At 40.0% G+C, this 20823-nt stretch overlaps 1 protein-coding gene across 1 annotated transcript in view; it reads left to right on the top strand.

The window, feature by feature from the left end:
• LOC144797938 (extracellular calcium-sensing receptor-like) overlaps nucleotides 1-20823 on the top strand; it is a 202033-nt gene that overhangs the window by 103860 nt on the left and 77350 nt on the right. Inside the window, exons 4-5 of the mRNA XM_078668742.1 lie at nucleotides 7232-7459; nucleotides 19975-19983. Coding sequence (XP_078524868.1) covers nucleotides 7232-7459; nucleotides 19975-19983 — 237 coding nt within the window. The remainder of the gene's footprint in view (nucleotides 1-7231; nucleotides 7460-19974; nucleotides 19984-20823) is intronic.

Below are 20823 nucleotides of genomic sequence, written 5' to 3'. Positions count from 1 at the left end.
ACAGGAGCAGTGGATTCAGATTTCCGTCCAGCACCTCCGACGATACGGACAAACTGTGGGACAGCCGACGGCTTTGTGGGGATCCTGCTGGCATCTCGCAGTTTCTCTGTATCAGCCGTCTCTAATGGGGTAGGGTTAGGCTACTGTGCAGCCCAGGGAGTAAGTTGAGTGCCTCCACAGGCTAGCAATAGCTAAGCTGTAGGACAACATGTTACAGGACTTACAAGATGCACAAGTAGAGCCACTGGATTAGGTGAAGGACCTTGAAGGGTCAGGACCTATCAGAGGTGGTCCGGACATGGCTAGATGAGGCAGCTACTCTGCCATGTGTCTGCCTGACATTGCCTCCTTCAATCACATGGAAGGGGTTCTCTTAGAATTCACATATGCTACAATGTCAACTAATGACAATGGCTATTGTACTAGAGGCCACAGTCTGACCCCCTATGAGTGGACTGTGAGGTATATGGGATGCTGACCTTCTAAATGCCCATGATCCCTCTGTGCTCATCTATCTTGTGATGGTTGTTGTGTTTTTGGAGTTGTTAAATATTGTACCATATGCTCCTTTTGTGGTATACTTGACTCAATGATGTATGTTTGTTATGCCCTGCTGACCGGATCTGCATTGCCTGCTTGACGAAAGATGATTTTCATCCATCCGTACATGTTCCCAAGACATGATAATGAGCTGAAATTAAGAGATATGTTTGGATGTTGAAATGTCTTGTGGCTCTTGTGCAGGAGCCATATGGCATCCAATGCAATTCCCTGTCTCTTTATTTTGTATGTAAGAAATTGTCCTAGTTTTGAGTTGTGTATGTTCTTTTCCCAAGGTTTTGTAAAAGTAACTATCCTTTATGTGCCTGCAGAATCGAAGCCTGCTCTGTGTAGACTCGTATTACTTTAGACCTTTTTGAGAACATTTAACTCCAAGTGGGACATTTTGATATAATTTTCATGATTCTACAGGTAGGTATCGTAGCTCATGCCCCGCAGGCTCGCCTCAGTGAACAGTGGTGAAAGAATGCCACAGGTCCACCAGGGGTGTGTACACCTGGCTAGACAAAGCATAGGGGTCCCAAAGATAGTTGTGGCCCATTGTATTTGAGTAAGGTATACATGAAAGCAGACCTGTGTGCATTGTATGGATTTTATGGAAGGGTTCATATGTCTGAGTCCTGCTTTGAATATGTGCTTGTTCCTTCAAATATTGTTATTACTGACACATTGAACATCCCATGCTGGTTGTGACTCCCTATGATGACCTGGCTACCTGCACTGCGGTGAGGCTGAGATCATGGAGAGTGAAAGCTTTAGTAGATGCCTGCTCCAACACTGTTTTACTCATCACAACACAGGATGTGGGACTGCACGATTAGGATGGTGGGGAAGTGGCAGGCCACGTTGGACTGTATTAGTCAATTTGGTGTTTAGAGTCATGTATTGATCTATCAAAAATTGGTGCATCAGGTAAGATGTGAGATTGAGCTTTTCCATTTAATTGGGTGGATGTTTTGTATTGCTTCTTGGTACATCAGCCATATATTTTGACATCATTTTAAAGTGGGATTTCTACATATAGTTGTCCAATTTTAAGATATCCAGACTAGATAAAGTGTTTCTTGCAATTGTGTATGAACAATAGCAGGGTAATTATGGAAAATGATGTCACTTCCTGCAATGTGACTTCCTATGACATGACATCTTGTGTTATTTATATGCATTTCAGATATCCAGTTTCTGCCTGGGGAAACATTGAATCTAGGAGTGGCCCTGGTGCCAGTGCACATGTTTATGTGGACATACTTTTCTGAGTGCATTGATGTTCTGTTTCCATGTGATGTTTCTTTGCATGCTGTGGTATACTCAGCCACTCATCCATATATTTAGTTATACATACATCTATGGGCATTCCATTTCAAACGTAAAAGGTGTGTTTCTCCCAGTATTTGCCGGTCAGACTGTAGATACCTGGAGGCCCATAGGAATGAATGGCAATTCCCGAATCGGTAAATACCGGGAAAACATTGAAGGGTGGCAGGGTGTGAAAAGCAAAATAAAAAATTTAAAATGCTTTTTTAAAGGTTTTCATTATTTACCATCAACTTGTAGTTGGTGGTAAATAACGAATCCTTAACTGAGGAATGCACCAACTTGAGTGCTCCCTACATCCTGGATTCGGTAATTTACCGAATCGGTATGTTAAGAATTAGGTATTTTACAGAATCCTTAAATTACCTTTTCGGTAAAATACCGAATCCTAAAAAAATGCCACCTACATCTAAATAGCCCAATACCGGTCGGTAACGGCCGAAATTCGGTAATTTCGCCCATTACCGACCGGTATTGGGCGACCTACATCTGGCCCTAAATGTCCTAGTAACAGAAGAGCATACCACTACAAACACCTATCCACTACCAAAGAATCATGATATTTGCGTTTGAAGACTGCACTGTTCTGTTTACAAACGTCAACCCCTCAGGGTAGGTGGTGTGGGCTATAAATCACTATTCACTGGCACACATTATTATTGTCCAGTTTGTGCTTTTTCAAAAAAAAGAAAAGTGCATTTATTACACACGCGCCTAAATACTATGCCTCACTTTACAGCTACATACATAAGTAACATTGAATACACATTAGATGGCAATATGAAATCACATTTGACCCCTGAAGGGTCATGACCCCCTAAATCACAGTACTCCCCCACCTATACCAGATAACACATCACAATATAGGGGGACATCACTTTAAATAACATATTTATTGGCGCTATCGAGCTTGACTCTATGAACGGTCATCACATTACAAGAACAAACTACATGATAAAAACACCACCATTTTGTGTCTAAATGCAATAATCAATATTATTCATGTATAAATGCAATTATTATTATCAATAAATATTAACCTTGAGTAGTAATTACTGTCAACATTATTATATCAATAAAGCATTTTAGAATGAACACAACTTGTCTGTTTTTTAAATATTTTCTTTAAGGTAACAGAAAATGCAACAGATCCTAGAGAGAGACACTTTTTTACCACATAAAACCAAACCATAGATCAAGCCCCTAGAGGGTGCTACACTCCATGTATATTCTTTATACACCTTCAGTCCACATGAAATGGAACTATGGAAGTAGCCCTTAGAAACCTCTACACTCCCAGCTGTAGAAGTGAAGCTCCAGTCTTCAGATAATTGTGGGCGAACAGCAATGATATATAGCCAGTAAAAAATGACAACAAAATTACATAAAAGAGGCAGGCAATGGGGCAATACAATTGCCAAGTAGGCATCCTACAGAGGATGATGATGTCTGTGAGTGGCTTCACTAACTCATAAAGCAGAGTTAAGCTCAAGGATGAGCCCTAGTGTACTCCAAATTTTAGAAGGAGGGGGTCGAATGTGCAACCTTCTTCAAAGACCTGAAAGGTCCTGTCTTCAAGGAAGGACTTACAGCAGGAGACAGTTCTTCCAGAAATTCCAACACTAAGCAGTCTATTTAAAAGGATGTCATAATTTACTATGTCAAACACTGAGCTTAGGTTGAGCAGGATAATAGATGCTGAACCTCCCCAATAAAACAGTCTTTTGTATTCCTCAACTACTGTCAAGAGGGCAGTCTCTGTGCCGTGGAGCAGTCAGAATCCAATTTGGATTAAGCGCAATATTTTGTGACTTTCAAGACATTCCAATGGAGTCTACTTGGAATGTTTTTCTAATATTTTACTAATCCCTGGAAGGAGGGAGATGGGTGTTCGGTCATTTCCTACAACCGACGGATCCAGGTTTGTTTTTTTAGTAGTACTTTGACCATAGCATTTTTCCAAGCCTGTGGGACACATCCCATAGTAAGAAAAAGGTTTGCAAATTCAAGCAGCGAGGAGAATATAGGGTCCACAACTATGGCTAAGATTTGTGGATGGGCCAGGCCATTGGGAGAGCAAGATTTGACTTGATTCAGGATCTCTGTGAGACTGTATAAAGTTTTAAGATAGGGAATTCCAAGAGGCTGTTATTAATAAAAACTGCCGGGTCAACTTTAAGGCTAGTAATACAAGTAGGGCAGGAATGGTGAACATGGCATAGATTTCTTGGATTTTCTTCTGAAAAAAATCAAGGCTGGTCTCTTTATACCATGAGGGTGACGGTCCCAGAGGGGGGCTGGTGGAGTAATGCTCTAGGAGAGTTTTTACAATATGGAATGTTTCATGGGGGGAGTTGGCAGCGCAATAGATTTTCTCCTCAAAATAGGTTGCTGGTGCTTTTTTAATGTTAGCCTGATAGGCTCTAATAGAGTCTTGATATTTCTGTTTGCCTGTTTCCCCATAGTCTTTTCACCAGGTCCTTTCAGCTTTCATATTGTTTGCTCATTTGTTTCAATCTCCAGAAATTGAAAATCTGGGCATAATAATAAACTTGAATATTAACTTTCTGATTTTGGAAAACATTTTCTTAAAAATGTTATGAAAATGGCAAAAACATACCAATGTAGAAAATAAAGCATATTAAGGTTGTCACATATTTATATTGATTAATGTATGGTACTTAGTATAAAACAGCACATATTTGTAAAACTGTTATAAAAGGTTTTTCTGAAAAATATGTCTTGTTTAATCAAAACGTGTGTAAAAAGTGTTATAACAATGCTACAATATTTAAAAGTTAAAATACATGTATAGAATGTTTTGTTAAAAAGGTAAAAATATTAACACGTAGCAAAAATATTAAACAAATATATGTTTATTTATAACAATGAAAATTAAATCAATGTAATAGAGAATAAAACAATAGAATTATTAAAAATGTAATAATGTCTTCAAAGATATCACTGCTACTGTAGAAGGTTGAGTAAAGTAAAAAAAAAGAATGTGGGCAAAACTACTTTTGATAATACCACAACAGTGCACCCTAAACTACATATGGAAAAGCTTTATACTAAAATGAAGGTTCATTTATTTTCCCACTCCAATCTATGCTACATTGAAAAGGGATTTGGTAGAAGGGGTTAGACTTTCTATTATCACTCAAATTTAAGCAACATTGAGGAAGCAATTAGACATAAAAGGGGTTACACTTACTATTCCCAATCCAATCTAAGGGCCAAGGAGTAAGGTGTTGGACATTCAAGAGGTTAGATTTACTTTTCCACTCCAACATATGCTTCATTGAGGAAAGCGTTGGACATTGAAAGGACTCGATTTACTATTCCCATTCCAATCTAAGGTACATTGGGGAAAGTGTTGGATACTGAAGGAGTTATATTTATTATTGCCACTCCAATGTAAGATTAATTGGGGAAGATGTTGGACATTGAAGGGGTAACATTTACTATTCTCTTTCCAATCTAATCTACATTGGGGCACATGTTAGACATTGAGGGGAATTAATGTGCTATTCCCATTGTAGTCTAAACTATACTGGGGAAAGTGGTGGACACTAAAGGTAGAAGATATACTATACCTGCTCCAATCGAAATTAATCTGCAGAAAGTGTTGGACTTCGTGGGGTATATTTACTATTACCACTCAAAGAAAAACATATTTTAAAAACAGAGTAAATTAAATAAAAAATGCAGCAAATTTGTTTCCAAATTGTAATATAGTAAATTTAGTAAAATAAAAAATTTAAAAAAGTATGTTTAAAAAAATAAAATCTAATTTAAATTATTTAATATTATCTAAATATTATTATTACATATATAGCTTAACATATTATTCTTTTAAGAATTACCTCAAAATGAATGTACTTTAAAAACAATAACATCAACATTAAAATTAAACATTTGCTTTAAAAATAAAAAACACAACAATAAAATGAGTTTGAATTGTAAATTACTTTGTTAAGAAAACGAAAATATAAAAATTTAAAAGCACAACAAAATGTTATATATATATTTGATCAATAAAACAGAAAATATAATATACAATATTTCAACACATTTCTTGCAATTTAAAAAAAATAGTAAATCATTTTCTGTATAAACCTTACAAAACCAATTAGTGTAAAAGTGTACCAAAAATAATATATAAAGAAATAAAATGAAATGGCCAAATCTATATTTGTAAAACTAATGTTTGTACGCTTTTCACCACTTTCCCCAATAAAACCAAACTCCTGCCACTGAAATACCAAACTGAAAATTAGACTAACAAACGAATAACAAAAAATTCTTCATTTAAAAAAATAATAAAATATAAAAAGCTTTTCCGGAAACCTAACCACCCGATACCCCTACAAAAACAATATTCTTCTCCTAAAATATTTAAACATCTAAATAAAAGAATAATACAATTATAATGGTTAGAGTAGTACACAGATATAGAAAACCTATATTATGTACACATATATTATATACACTGATGTTATTAACAGTGATAATAAGTACAGCACTTAAAAACAATGTTTATACCTTTGATATTCTAGACAATGTTTTGGATATCACAATATAAATGACACAATATTATGGTAAGACAATATTTGCAACTTGATATTGTCGTAAAACACCTCCAGTTATTCCACACACAGACATAGTTTAAATATTTTCCCACAGTGGAAGTGTGTTGTACAGTACAGAATACATGCATGTTGGAAAAGTTAAGAGACATTGTCTACATGTCTACAAATGTTAGTAGATAGCGCTTGCCATCAAAAACTATGGTATACCTTCTTCAAACAAAGGAGTGCTTGAGCTACTTTGAGTTACTTTAGGGAAAGTTTCCAGTGCAAATAAAGTTGAAAGTAATTCCCTAATCAATTTTTATTATGCAAATCTGACATCAGATGTCATAAATTAATGCAATTCTGCCATTAGGTTAGGAGCAGGGAAGTAATAATAAAATGCAGGACAGAAGTCCATTACCAATCTTTTTATTTCAGTGTGCTTTTTTAAATGAAAATGGATGAACTTTGTAGAAGCTTATATTTGACATGGATTAATATAGAATTGTATTTCAGAAGGATGTCCTTGGATGGAGAAATGCTAAATCCACATTGGAGGATTCTCTTTCAGTGGATAATTCCCTAGCTGACTTACCCCCAATTATTCTCAATATTGTAGAGTAATTCCACTAGCAGTTTACCTACGAGTTAAAGATCATGCTATAGAAGATTTATAATCTTAAATCAGACCTTTGCTAGAATAGATACGCTTATTTGTATAACTATGCTAATATATCTAAATCATCCACAAATTGTGTTAATTTGGTTATCTCTCTTCCTAGCTCCTCCATTATCTTAAGAATGTGAGGTTTCAAAGCAAAGTGGGGGCAGAGATATTTTTCAATAACAATGGTGAAGTTGGTGCTCAGTATGATATTGTAAACTGGCAACTGGACCCTGATGGTAACCTCAGACAAGTGACGGTTGGATTATACGACTACAGTGCCCCTGGAGGACAGACTCTCCAAATTAACACAAATGCCATTTTTTGGTCTTCAGGGATCTCTCAGGTATGCTTATATGACTATCCATATTAGATTTGCTCAAACTGATTCTTTTCACTGGAGGCAGTTTCTGGCGGTGGTTGTGGTGTATGTATAACAGATAAACGAATGTCATTTCTTTTAGCAAAAAGCCGGCAAGCTTTCATGGGAGAGAGGAAGTAGTCATTTCTTCAAGGAATGCACAATCAAAAGAAGCAGGAAACGATTGCACAATAAATCAACTATGTGATCTTAAGAATCAATATTTTCATTCCTTTATAAACCTTCCTTTCATCTGCACCGACTTTATGCCCAGGCCAAACATTAAAATTTATATCACACTATCATTGATTATTTTGAAGAATAGAATCATAGAATTCTTGGTTCCTTACCTGGGTTCATTTTGCAAGTCATCCTTATGAACTTCACTGAAATCAGATTTTTGTATGAGGTTTTTTAAAGATGTGGTTATTTTTCCGAAGCCATGCAAAAAGCAACCACCATGGTACTTGCTATCCTGTAGAATCAATCAGTCAGGAATTATATTGTGCTGCTTTTCACCCTATATCATTCGAACAGCCAAGTCTTGAAGGCCTTTTCAGAATTCCATAAGTGAACAGATTTACAATTGACATAATTTGTTCTGGGCATGGCAATGATTTGTCATCTCACATTAAAACATTTATAGTTAAATTGAAAATTATATTCAATTGTAGCAAGAAGAATCTTTGGAGTTAAACACTTTAAATGAAATGCAAATGTAATTCAGCATTTTTATTATTTTAAAAACAGTGAAGCTATTCACAAACTGAATTTTGTATTACGTGAGACTCTACTACAGTAATAGTACTCACATAATGCAAAATGCTAGTCACTAATCTACAGTTGGTGATCTTTGTATCCTTCTCTCATACCTTTCCTATGCAGAGATCTCCACAGGTAGAAGAATATTTTTTCTACTAAACGTATGAGCAACCAAGAAAGATTGGATAGCAAGAACATCAGAAAATATCAATTTAAGGAGGATAGTATTCGTAAAATGGATTTTATTTGAATGCCATTCTATTGACCCAATGTTATGTTATGTTTTGTTATATTAGACAGTCCACCCAAAAATTAGCCTCCCAGCGCTGGAGGCAGAGAAGGCTGATGAAGGTTTTCATCAAATTTGAATAGCTTTTACTTACTAATGTTAAAGAAGAACACTATTTAAGAAGGAAAATATGAAGGAAGGGTTTTTTGGGATGCTAAAAATTGAAAAGGTCTTTAATATAATTTTTAAAAAATACTGATTTCAACTCCAATGGTATGCCCTTAAGAAAGCAGTACAGCATTCATTGTAGAGGCTTATGCCTTTGAAAGAGCTGTGGGAGCACTTTTTCTGTGATTGCAAGATATTGATGGATAATAATACAGTATTTTCTACTGGTCTCATGCCTCTTGCCAGGAGGTGAACACATTATTCAGCTCTTGAAAGAGAGCTAAAACCTAAGATGGTTTGTACTGTATGAAGACATATTTTGACGTACACCAGGAAACCATTTAAATTTCAAACTCATAATTAGATATTGTGTTTACTGATTTATTCAAAGTAGGAGGAGTCGATAAGCTAGATGAGCATTTTCTGTGTCCCGTATAATTTTACTATTACTTATACACCTGATTTAAAGAATGTTTTTACTGGTGCTTTATCTTACCACTATCCAGATATCACACCTAAAATCATACTAAAATCCCTTCTCATCCTGTAGTTTGAATTGTTCTTTTAGACACCTATGGAATGTAAGAAACTGGCTCTATATAGGTACAGTGTGTATAGAGTCCAAGGGTCTCCAGAGGTAGGCAGAGGTTAAAGTTAGATAGACGATTACTCTCTAAAGTGGAAGCTTGGTCGAGCAGTAATGCAGCATAAGAGGACAGTGGTAAGCATGTTATGTACCCACTCAGTCAGCAAGTAAATTCACACACTCAAGAACTGAACTCTAGGCCAATTGTTTATGTATAAACAAAATAATGTAGTTTTATATCTAGAACCAAACAATCCTGGTACAGATAAGCATAAAAATACTTTGCAGTAATAATTTACTTGTTTGAACATAGTTCAAAATTGCAGTATAAATTGTACTGGTTTTGGTAACAGTTAAGGAAGCAGATTGCAACACTTAGGGGCCCATTAGGATGATGAGGATGACTTTGTCCGCCGCTATCCCATCGTAGAAAGGGACCGCCCGCCTTAAGGGCTGGGGTCCCGTGGGGAAAATTAGGATGCGCCCGCCACAGTGGCAGGCGCATCTTGTATTTTTAACATTGCGGTGGGCGGTGCTGAAAGCACCACCCGCCGCAATGCTAAGAATACATGTTGTGCATTTCAAAGCACAACGTGACAGGCTCCACGCAGTGCCTGCCATGTTGTTCTTTAAAATGCAGGGGGGTACCGTAGGTACCCCCACCCCCCGGAGTCCCTGGGGGCTTGCAACGGGCCCTCGCAGGTAGACTCTGCATGCCTTTCCATGGAGGCAGTGCCACCACGGAAAGGCATTCCCCGACGCACATTGCAATATGGCTGGCGGTGTCAAACAGACACCGCCACCATATTGCAGCCTTTTCCGTCCCGGTCACAAGGCGACCGGGCCGGAAGTGCGGTCGACGGTCTTTCCATCCCTAGGGAACCCCCCAGCCATAATAATATGGCTGGGGGTTATTCCTGCAAGGATGGCGGATGGATTACCCCCGCCGCCGGCCTGACAGGGGGGATCCGCCCGCCATCCTAATGGACCCCTTGGCAGGTATAGTACATTCGAATGAATGGGCTTTTTCAATAATTGCAAGCAAGTAACTTTCACAATACTTTTTCTAACTCAGTGCTGGATGCCTAGATTCAGCACTGAGACAATTTCTGTAAACAGTTGAGAAAATGCGCTTAGGTTATTGTTACGATTTTTAAGGAATATTTAAAGTTTTCAAAACTCCACACTTAGTTGTTTTTTCGAAACAGAATTGTTAATGTTATTCTATGGAAGAAAAACAGGTTATCAGTTAGCAGGGGAGTTAAGGTTCTGGGGTTAGACTCAGGGGTCTCCCAGGGTCACTGTGATTTCACCTTCAACGGCACTAGGGTGGCTGGGTGCAGAGTGTTGAGGCCCAATGTTATCCTATAGAGGATTGGGGGGTCTCCAGTTGGTGGCTGCTGGCTAGCAGGCCATACAGCTGTTGGAGCAAAGCTCCTGGGGTGTAGGTCAGGGCACAGGGGGAAACAAGTAAGCGCAGAAAGTGCACCCTCAGCGGCACTGGGGCGGCCAGGTGCAAAGTGCCGTTACGATGTCAGGTGCCCTGTGGGTCTCTATGGAACTTTGCTGGTTTGAAGAAACGCTGCAGGCTCGGGGACGAAGACCTTCCGGGTGCGACCACCACTTCGAGTGGTAAGTTGGGATGTCGTGGGTTGGTTAGGCACTGCTGGTTTGGTCATACAAAGCTGTGGGGCCTCTGGTGCAGGGGTGACTTTTCGTGTCAGATTTTCTTTCACGCTCTGGTCGCGGTATAGGGGGTCCTCCAGATTGAGGCTGCAGGCATAAACTGGAGGCTTGAGGCAGGTCAGGGGTCGCCAGATCTCGGGTCAGGATCGCCAGGGGGAACTCCTCTTGGTGTTTGTTCACTCGAGCTCAGGCCGGGGTCGGCGGGTACAGAGTGGGCTGGATTTGCGGTCTCTGGGTGACATCAGAAGCTACAGTTTAAACACGTCCTGTGTTCTCGGGAGCTAGAGACCTTGATGTGAAGGCAGGCAGGTCCTCCGGGGTTTGTGAGGTTGCTGGCTGGAGGACATGCCGTGATTTCACGGAAGCAGGTCCAAGTGGAGACAGGCCTGTATGGCTGGGGCCAAGTCAGTGGGCGTCATCCCCTTGTAAGCTCCGCATGGCTCTTCAGTCCTTCTTATCTTCTTTTCTTGTTGTTTCTAATCTGAGAACGCAAGGATCAGGGTGCCCCCTAAATACTAGATTTAGAGGCAATACAGGTAGGTACACCCCCTATTCTGCCACTCTCCTGGGGGAGGGAGGCGGGAGCCTGTCCCTGGTTGGCTGGGTCCCCATCCTCAAGATGGCGGTGACTCAAGGTTGTGCTTCACCTCGCCTCCACCACCTGAGGGGTGGAGTTGGCAGAGGTGGGCACACCTCCCTTCCTCACTTGTTTTTCCCGCCGGTTCTCCCGCCCAAAGTGGGCGGTAGAACCAGTAGGGACCAGTTGCTGAAAGGAGCAAATGGTCTGGAGAGGCTCACAAAGGCTGCATGCCTTTGAAGCATCTCCTTCATGAACCTGCCGATCCTGGGGGAGGAGGCTTGGCACCTCGTCCCAAGATGTGCATTGTTTCAGGCCCACAAGTGCAGCAGGCTCTCAACCCAGGGGTCTAGAAACATGTCTGGTGGTGGCAGCCTAAGCAGCCACTCAGTCAGGTCACTAAAAGTTGGTTGAATTTCAAGGGGTATCTCTAAGATGTTGTGCATTTCACATTAAATCCCACACTGGCATCAGTGCGGGTTTGATGTGCTCAGAAGTTTGATACCAAACTTCCCAGTCATCAGTGTAGACATCATGGTGCTGTGGCATTCATAACGACAGACTCCCAGCAAAATATACTCTTATTGGCAATACTGCACTTACAGTGCCCAGGAATGGGCTTGGGCACCGCAAGGGCAAAGGGCTCATGCACCTGTACCCTCACCACTGGCATAGGGCACCCGGCTAGAGGGGAGACTGATGTATGCCAGGGCAGTGCTTTGTGGGCCATGTCGACTCTTTGTTTTGTTCTGCACTTAGACATGCAGCCTGCAAAAGCAGTGTGTGAGTGTCAGGGTACAGGTCCTCTAAGGGTGGCAAAATAAGTGCTGCAGCCCTTAGAGGCCTTCTCTGGTCACAGTGCCCTAGGTACCTGTGGTACCATTTACCAGGGGCTGACGTGGTCAATGATGCCAATTGGGTTTAGGCTTCAATGCAGTTTTAGGGAAGGAACATAGGCCCTTGGTATCTGATTAGCAGAATCCCAGGGCACACTCAGTCAAAGGACATCAACAATTCTGCAAAAAGTGGTCGCATACCATGCAAGAAAGAGGGCATTTCCTCACATGGTATGACAAAATGTTCGTGTTTTATTCAATAATATATGCCATGATTCCACAATGGTAGGGTAGAAATACCTTCAAGGGGTTTTGTTATTATACAATTCACATAGAATTTCAACAATATTTGAGGTCCTTATATGTATAAGACCAATAGTGCAAAGCAACAATCTCAAATTTTTATGCAATTTATATAGGTCACTGCAAGTGATCCAAAAGAGAAGAGAGGGAGAAGGTGTGTATGAAAAAGTTCGTATTTAATACTCCAAAAATAAATTGTTTTTTAAAAAGGGTACAGAAATATAACAATGTTATAGGAGAAAATGATTCAAGAATAACAATCAAACAAAAACTCTCTATAACAATTGTAAGCGCTTGTCCGCTTCTTCACAGTTGATCAATTATTTAAACAGACAAAGCGTATATGTCGACGTTTCGGTCTCTAGTCTTGAGTTGAAGAGACCATCCTCAGGACATATAAATCATATCTGGAAAACCCTGATAAGATGGGGTCTTGTAGCCTCCAAATACACTTTATTGATGATTAAAAAAGGCGATCGATAATGCCCTTCTGTATAGTAAGTGGCATATGCAATCTTCTACTTGAATGTATTTCGGTTGGTTCAGCTCAAATAACTCTCGCAGTTTAATGCAGGCGGTTATGAATTGTTAATCTACTGCGCAAATTGATGTCGCACAGAGCCTTCCCCTTTACTTTAATTCTTTATGGAAGACAAGAGATCTGCATAAAGAGCTGAATAAATCGTCAGCGTGGCCGCATGCACCCAAAATGAAGCAAGGGCCCTTGCTTCAATTTGGGTGCATGCGGCCACGCTGACGATTGCTTGACTTGATATGCTTGAATGAAAAATCAAAAGACTCCAGACTGATTGCAACAATACTGATGACTCCTCTTACTTGGGCCCTTTATAGGAAGCCTTGGAGGACTTTCAGGACACTGTGGAATGTGAGGCCCTGTATTGAGGGAAACAGAGAAGAGCGTGCGGCCATGGGGAGGGGCACCACGCAGGTAGAACACTAGCTTAGTGTTGAGATTACATACATAGCATACCTAAATTGCTGGTATTCGGGGTCCTGATGGGGCTATGAAGATATTCACCGTAGATAATTTGGGGATTTTCTGAGACTATTATGAACAGTTGTGTTTGAACAAAGTCCAACACGCTCAATCGGAGATCCCTGCATACCATGGCAAAGTAGCTATGGAATGAGTGTAGGTAGGCATTTGGGAAATTCTTAACTCCTCAATAAGAGTGGAAAACATCAACTGGCAATAAATGCCCTGGATAGCAGTAAAGTGGCAGGTTGCGATGGCATTCCAATGGAATTATATAATGAATATATGGACTTGCTTGAGACACAGCTGCTTGCTGTGTATGGAGAGGCTAATGAAAGGGGTAGACTGCCACAATTCAACTCTGCTCCTCCTATCAACTACTGTCACTATTGAATATTGACAATAAAATTGTTGCCAAGATTTGGGCTCAGAGGCTTCAGCTGCTAATGCAATGACTGGTCCTGGCTGATCAAGTGAGCGTTCTACCTCAGAGGTCTACGGCATTGAACCTATGCACTTTGATGGCCATGTTGCATAGAATTGACTTAACGCTGCTAGCTGTGGTGATTTTAATAAATGCTGAGAAAGCATTTGACTTCTTTGAGTGGAACTTTATGTGAGAACTCTTGTGGAGGCTGGGGCACTGACACAGTTTTTTAAATTGATTGAATTACTCTACATGTGTCCAACTGCCCAAGTGTGCAGATCACAGATCAGAGCATCAGGATTTTCATTATCCCCCCTGATCCCCCCTGATCTCTGCACTGGCTATTGAGCCATTGGTGTGCTGGGTATGAGAGTTTCACTTCCACAGAGGGAAACATGTGGAGGAGGGTCCGTTATCACTCTCCTTATAAGTGGATGACATCATTCTGGTTTTACAGCATCCAGTGGGGAACTTAGATCTGCTCATCAGAGATATTATACGACTTGGGTGATACTGTACTACTCCCTGGTAAGGGAACTTTCCATTTCGCTGAATGGCAGATGGAGTAATATATAGAGTAATGTATTGGGAGACATGAGAGAGTTGGCAAGGTGAATTTTTGGTCTGACACTTGACTCGCTCAAAGCTGGGGAAAATCTCCATCCTTAAGTTTGTTGATCTGTCAAAGTATTTATATAAATCCACAAATGTCCTTGTGGTCTTTCCTAAAGTATTCTTCCGCCAATTACAGCAAATATTTACCAAATCGATCTGTGCGGAAAACAGACACATATAGGCTGGACTGTTCTGATGCAGCCCTTGGACAAAGGCAGTCTGGCAGTCCCCGATCCCTCCTTTTAATATTTAGTGGTGCAAACTCTGTCCACGCACAAGATTGGTATCACAAAAACTGCTTACACATGGTAAAGTTGGAAGAGCCATTGTTCGGTCCATAGGAGACAGTATGAGGTGGATGTTATTGCTACTATGGGCATGCGTGGTGGGCCAATGCAGACCTTCTGTGCACAGATATGGCATACTCCCCACTCTTGCTGGTAGATACCAACCCCCTTCTGTTGCCACTAATTGATCAATCTTCAGCAGCTCTCCTGCATCAGTTGGGTTTGCGAAAAGGGGAGATTTGTTAACTGGTGGAGAGCTTTTTTTCATTTCACACATTCTAGGAACGAGGGGGAAGTACGTTCCAGGCTGCACTGCTGTAACATATACTCTGACACAGAGCTACATCGGAGAGACCAGAACAATTTCATATTAACATCATGACATAGCGGATGCAACCACAACTTGACATGTAAATAAAAGAGCATGGGAAATGGATTTTGGGAGATTGATTCCAGACAAGGCCTGGCAATATTGTTGGACTAAAGTGAAGATTGTCCCCTTCACATATCAGCACAAATTAATGGACTTCAAATTTCTACATCACTTATATTACACACCCAAACGTATTGCTCAATTTTCACCTGGGGGTATGGTTTGCTGTAAAAAATGCAAAGCGATGAATGTTGCCTTTTTGCATATAGCCTTGGCTTTTCCTGCATTAAACCTATATTGGGGAAAGGTGTTTGCTAACTTGGCAAACATGTTGGAGGTCTCTTTGAATTCCACACCTGAGCTTGCCCTCCTTGGATTGGCAAAAGAAGGTCCCAAATCAATGTGACACTTTGAATCAGTGGCCTTGCTGCTGGCTAAGTGATAGGTTGCACTGTGCTGTATGTCTCCTGTGGCTCCCACGGAGGCAGCATGGTTAAAGGACATGGCGTACAGCTGTATGGCTATAGTGGAGTACACTGATCTCATGCTCCCCAAGGCAAGACCCATGTATTTTGGGAGCCGTATTGAACATACATTAGGTCAGGGCAAACTACTACTCATTTAGCTCACAGCCTGCACCTGAAGGAGATGCCAGTTCAGAAGCACAAATACAAGAGCAGGGTTGATCTGCCCAGAAGGGACACTGCTGCTGAATGAGTAAATATTCTACATCTTGTTTCACTAACGACTGCAGTTGAGGTTTGAGCCTTATGTATGTGCCCTTGTTGCCTAATCATTTACTTGATGTAACAATTTCAGAAGTGATAACTACTCTTGTATTTTTGAGAAATTGTATAATTAAACTAATAAAAAAAGAATGTTATTTCACATCCTTTTTGGGCTCAAAATAAATTGTTAGGTACCAATCCTTTTGAACATTGTGGCCTTTAGCAGTGACTCTTGAAATATGGAATATAATGCCTACTAAGTTATTAATGGTTCTTTCAATTTAAGACACAATTTAAGTAACAATGGTTAAAAAGGCACATTTTCAACGACAACACATATGCTTTCTTTGCCTAAATTATCTACAGCTGGAGAAATTACAATATGTTTATAGCAATTGAGTTTGTCTTCATGGTGAGCCTCATGCTATTATTTTTGACAGAGGATCTCAATATTTTTTTTTACTTATCTTTAGGTCTGTTTGCAAAGCACTAGGAAATGAACAAGTCATTTCTTCTATTATCATCCTTTATCAATAGGGCAATCAGGAGCAGTATTTTGGATTTTACTTTAATGCTTTTCTGGACCACTGGGTCTATTATCCACTTACTAAATAGTTTTCTTTTATTAATGTGACTCGAAGTGCCACCGATGTTTCGCTAATTTTCTGCTTGGAAAGATTTACTCAGAGAGTTTTTCACTTTGTTGCCTGACACTGATCCATTTGTCTCATCTGCTGAAAACGTTGAGTAATTTACAGACACAAAGACACCTAGTTATGGAAAGCTGATATGAATCTAAATTCAAGATGTCAAGATTGAGTTCTGCTCCATTTTCTTTTGGAGTTCATGCTTGGGTATTATCTCGATTTTTTTTCCATACATTGAAAGTAGAGATTTGACTTTGATATTTTGGTCTATTTGTCGTTCACCTTGTAGCCTGTGACTCACACCTGGAAAATATAGTTTTTGTTTCCTTATCCTCAGCAACTTTTTGAATCTCTACCAACTTTGGTAAAAGGAAAACCAGAATTATTAGAAAATCGGTGATTCCTGAAATGTGTTGAACTTGTCCTTACTTTCTGATTAATTGGAAAGGAAGCAATGTCTACCCATGGAACTTTCTTCTAAAAATGCCTTTTCAGTTTATGCTACCATATTGGTTTAGCATGTTATCCAGTCCTATACTGATACACCTGGAGATTCAGGAGGAAGGCATACTGTCATGTTCATGCCATAAGCTTACCTGAGGCAGTGATGCACAACTATGGGAAGGCAGCAAATCCCTAGTCACCATAGTCAGTGCATTTCTAGTTTCAGTGCTCAATAAGTATTAGAAGATCTTTCATTCTCTTCCCAGTCTGCATTGGCATTTCTGCAGCCAAGGTCACCCTGTTTAGATCATGGGAGCTAAACAGTGTGCGTGCAGCACCAGCCCGGAAGGGTAACATCCAGGGCATGGATGATCACATGGAACGAGGAATATCAAACCCAAAGCTTTTTTCAAACTACTTTTCTGAAGATGTTGTGTTACTAGCCTTTTACATGACTCTTCCCAAGATGTCGGTTTTTCCAGTGATCATTGAAGTTCCCAAAACCAAGCTGGAGTTCACATTTTTCTATTTATGTCATTTTCCATTTAGACCATATAAAAGGAGACTCTGAAAAAAAGATGGGTGCATTGTAACACATTAGTGCCTTTATTTTTTGTCAATTCAGCACCCTCTTGTGACTATTTTTGTCCCTGATTTTTGCCCCACTTTCGAGCTTAACTCCTGTCTGGATGATGTTCTGTGGTAGCTCTTTCTCACCTCTGGTTCTGTGTGGTATTGTGCTATCTGTATTTGTTATTTCAATCAAGAACAACCAAGATTTTCACTGCTGTGTTTTTTTTTTATTCTAATCTAGGCACATGTAAGCAGACCCTTTATACCTTTCTCATATATATCTAGGGCAGGCCAGCATTGTGACTGATTTGAGGAGTAGCCCTTAACTCAGTTAAACAAGAAGGAATCCAGATTAACCTTCCTAGCGTCCAGTCCTTGACACTTCTTGTGGCTGATAATGCTAAATTGCTTAATCATGTCTCATTCTGTAGACCAATATAATGATCCAGTGTCCAAGTTTATTGATGATTAATCCTGATAAAGTTAATTGAAGGGAAATATAACTGCAGGAAAATACTGTTGGATGTCTAACAAATGACCCATTGTATCACCTTGTTGCTTTTTAAGACTACATTTGCGGGAGGTTTTTTAGTAACATTATCTTCTGGCTGAATCATGCAACCCAGCATGTATACACTCCAAATTCACAAGGTGTGGTAGAGATTTGGGGGCATATTAACAAGGCCAGGCGATAATTATCGCTAAGCGCACTTATCGCTAGGAAAATTATCGCCGGCCAACTCTGAATTTTATCGAGGAGATAGCGTGCTATCAGCAACGCTTATCTCCAAAGTGATCAAATTCAGAGCGCAAGCTGCCAATTGTGAGATTATCGCTGGAAATACAGCGATATTCCCACAAGGTTTGGCGATAGTTTGCTGATAGGGATAGACATACTTAGCCATGATATCTACCTTACATAGGATCTTATGGCTAAGTCAGAAAAATACCAGACATAAAAAAGCAGCGTTAACCACGGTTAGCGCTGCTTTTTTTTTCGCTAACAGGGTTACTGATATCCTTGATAATAGCAGAAATGTCGCTTAGCAACATTTCTGCTATTATTTCACTCTGGAATGCCCCCTTTGCATCTCATTAAAGGTGCAAGGGAAAGCGTAGAGTAAAAGGGTTTTAACATGCAATTTTGCGTGTTAGCACCCTGTAGCTGATAGGGCGCTAGTTTTATCTCTGCTTTTTTGGCTTTTAAAGCCAAAAAAGCAGAGATAAATCCCTTGTTAATATGCCCCTTGGTTCTTAATTGATCCATATAGCAGAATTATGTTCTTAAATTTGCAACAATTAAGTTTAACTAGTCCGCACAGGTCTAAGCCTAGTTTAGGTTCTAAAATGTACTTTTGAATGGTGTACAAACATGTACACCTTTTGTTTCTTTTACCGAAACTAATGACCACTGCAGCTTTTCATTCTGAACTTTTCACCATCCCGTATGACAAAAAAGTCTGTGGGGATCTAAAAGCTAAAACTTCAATATACAACGCCCACTAGAATAAGGTATCAGTATTGTACCTTTAGGCACTTGCAGTTCTATAGGCACCTCCAGTTTACCCCCAAGGAAAGACCAACCCAACCCAACCTTTAAGCCTCCTATACCTACCTTTAATAGGTTTTTTTCAACTGACATGTTGGGATTACAATGATTATCTCCCTGACCTTCCTTATTCTACTGCTAATTGTGTAAATGAGGAACAGCCTTTGCTGGTACACCCAATAATAACTAATGAGAGTTCAAAACAGGATCCTGCTCTAAGAATTGTTAGCTGGAATATAGCAGGTATCAGATAAACAATGTCAGATCCAGAATGGCTTGATTTAAGCACACAGTTTGATGTGATGATGTTGCAGGAAACCTGGGTACAGGATTTGTTTTTTTCTGAATGGGTTCAAGTTTTTCTGTGTGCCAGTTAAAGCTGTTACAGTGCAGGGAGCCCAATGGGCGCTGCCCATCTTGATATATCAAACCTGTTCAAAGTTGCCGTTCCCATGAGGCATGGGAGAATTCAGGTTGTGTGGGTCTTGGCATCCTGTAATTTTAGCTTTTTTAAATTTAAATAATTCTGTGTATAATCCTGGCTGTTTGTTTAAAGTGCTGTCTGTATAAAAGTTAGAGCCTTCTCCAAATTTAAATGCTTTAACATGGTAATAGAAGAAGACTTTAAGGCCAAGATAGGTCAGCCCCTTTGTGAGGCTGATCTTTTTTGTGAAAGATGATACCTCCCTCTGTTTCCTAGAGACTTATGAGAGGGGTCAGAGGTTGATTAAAGTATTAGGCCAAACCAAACTTCTCAGTGTGGGGACTATTGTGGCACAACAATTTGACCAAAAATCAAGTTTTGTGGGATAGAGCGAAGGATCAGTAATCAACTATGCTTTTATCTTAATTGCCCTTGGAACAATAGTGCAAGTGAGGGGATTTGTGGAATTTTGCCTTAGTGAACATGACCCTATTTTTTTGAAAAGTTAATACCCACTGGTGCAACGAACAAAAGTAAACCAGGCTTAATTAGATTGAGCATGATGGACAAAGGGCTTCGAATTAAATGGTGCAGCATTTCTATCCTTGTCCTTTTTAATTCTGTTATTGGGGCAAATTTGAGAATGCTTATGGACTCACTACTTTCAATAGACTTCCCCCAGCAGGTGTCTTGGAGGAGTTCAATTCTCTAAACTACTCAGCAAAGCAGATTATGCATAGTCTGTCTGGCACTAGAATAATGGCTAAACGTAGGTGGTTTGTTGATAGCTGTAGAGCTGCAATCCAGTGACTAAAAGAGGTCCATAACACCCAGCCATGGATTAAAAAGGATATTTCCCTTGCTAGAGCTCAATATAGGCTAGTTATTAGGGCGAAGGAACATACCCTCAAAGAAGAGGCATGGTATCGACTGATGTACACCTGTGATACGGAAGACACTAAAGGAATCTGGGAGACAGTTAAGGGGAGACAACTGTCCCTAGGCACTCCTGAGGTCCCTCTAGACAAATATTCCTTTTTGGTCCCAGCTAATTATAAATGTCCTTATTGCAGCTGCTGTATAAGGTAACTCCAAGGCATCGAAAGTTGCTACAATTGTACCCATATTTAAAAAACTA

The sequence above is a fragment of the Lissotriton helveticus genome, chromosome 12, assembly GCF_964261635.1.
Source record: "Lissotriton helveticus chromosome 12, aLisHel1.1, whole genome shotgun sequence".
Lineage (NCBI taxonomy): Eukaryota > Metazoa > Chordata > Amphibia > Caudata > Salamandridae > Lissotriton > Lissotriton helveticus.
Note: the sequence above shows the minus strand (reverse complement) of the source record. Positions and strands in the feature narration are given on the sequence as shown.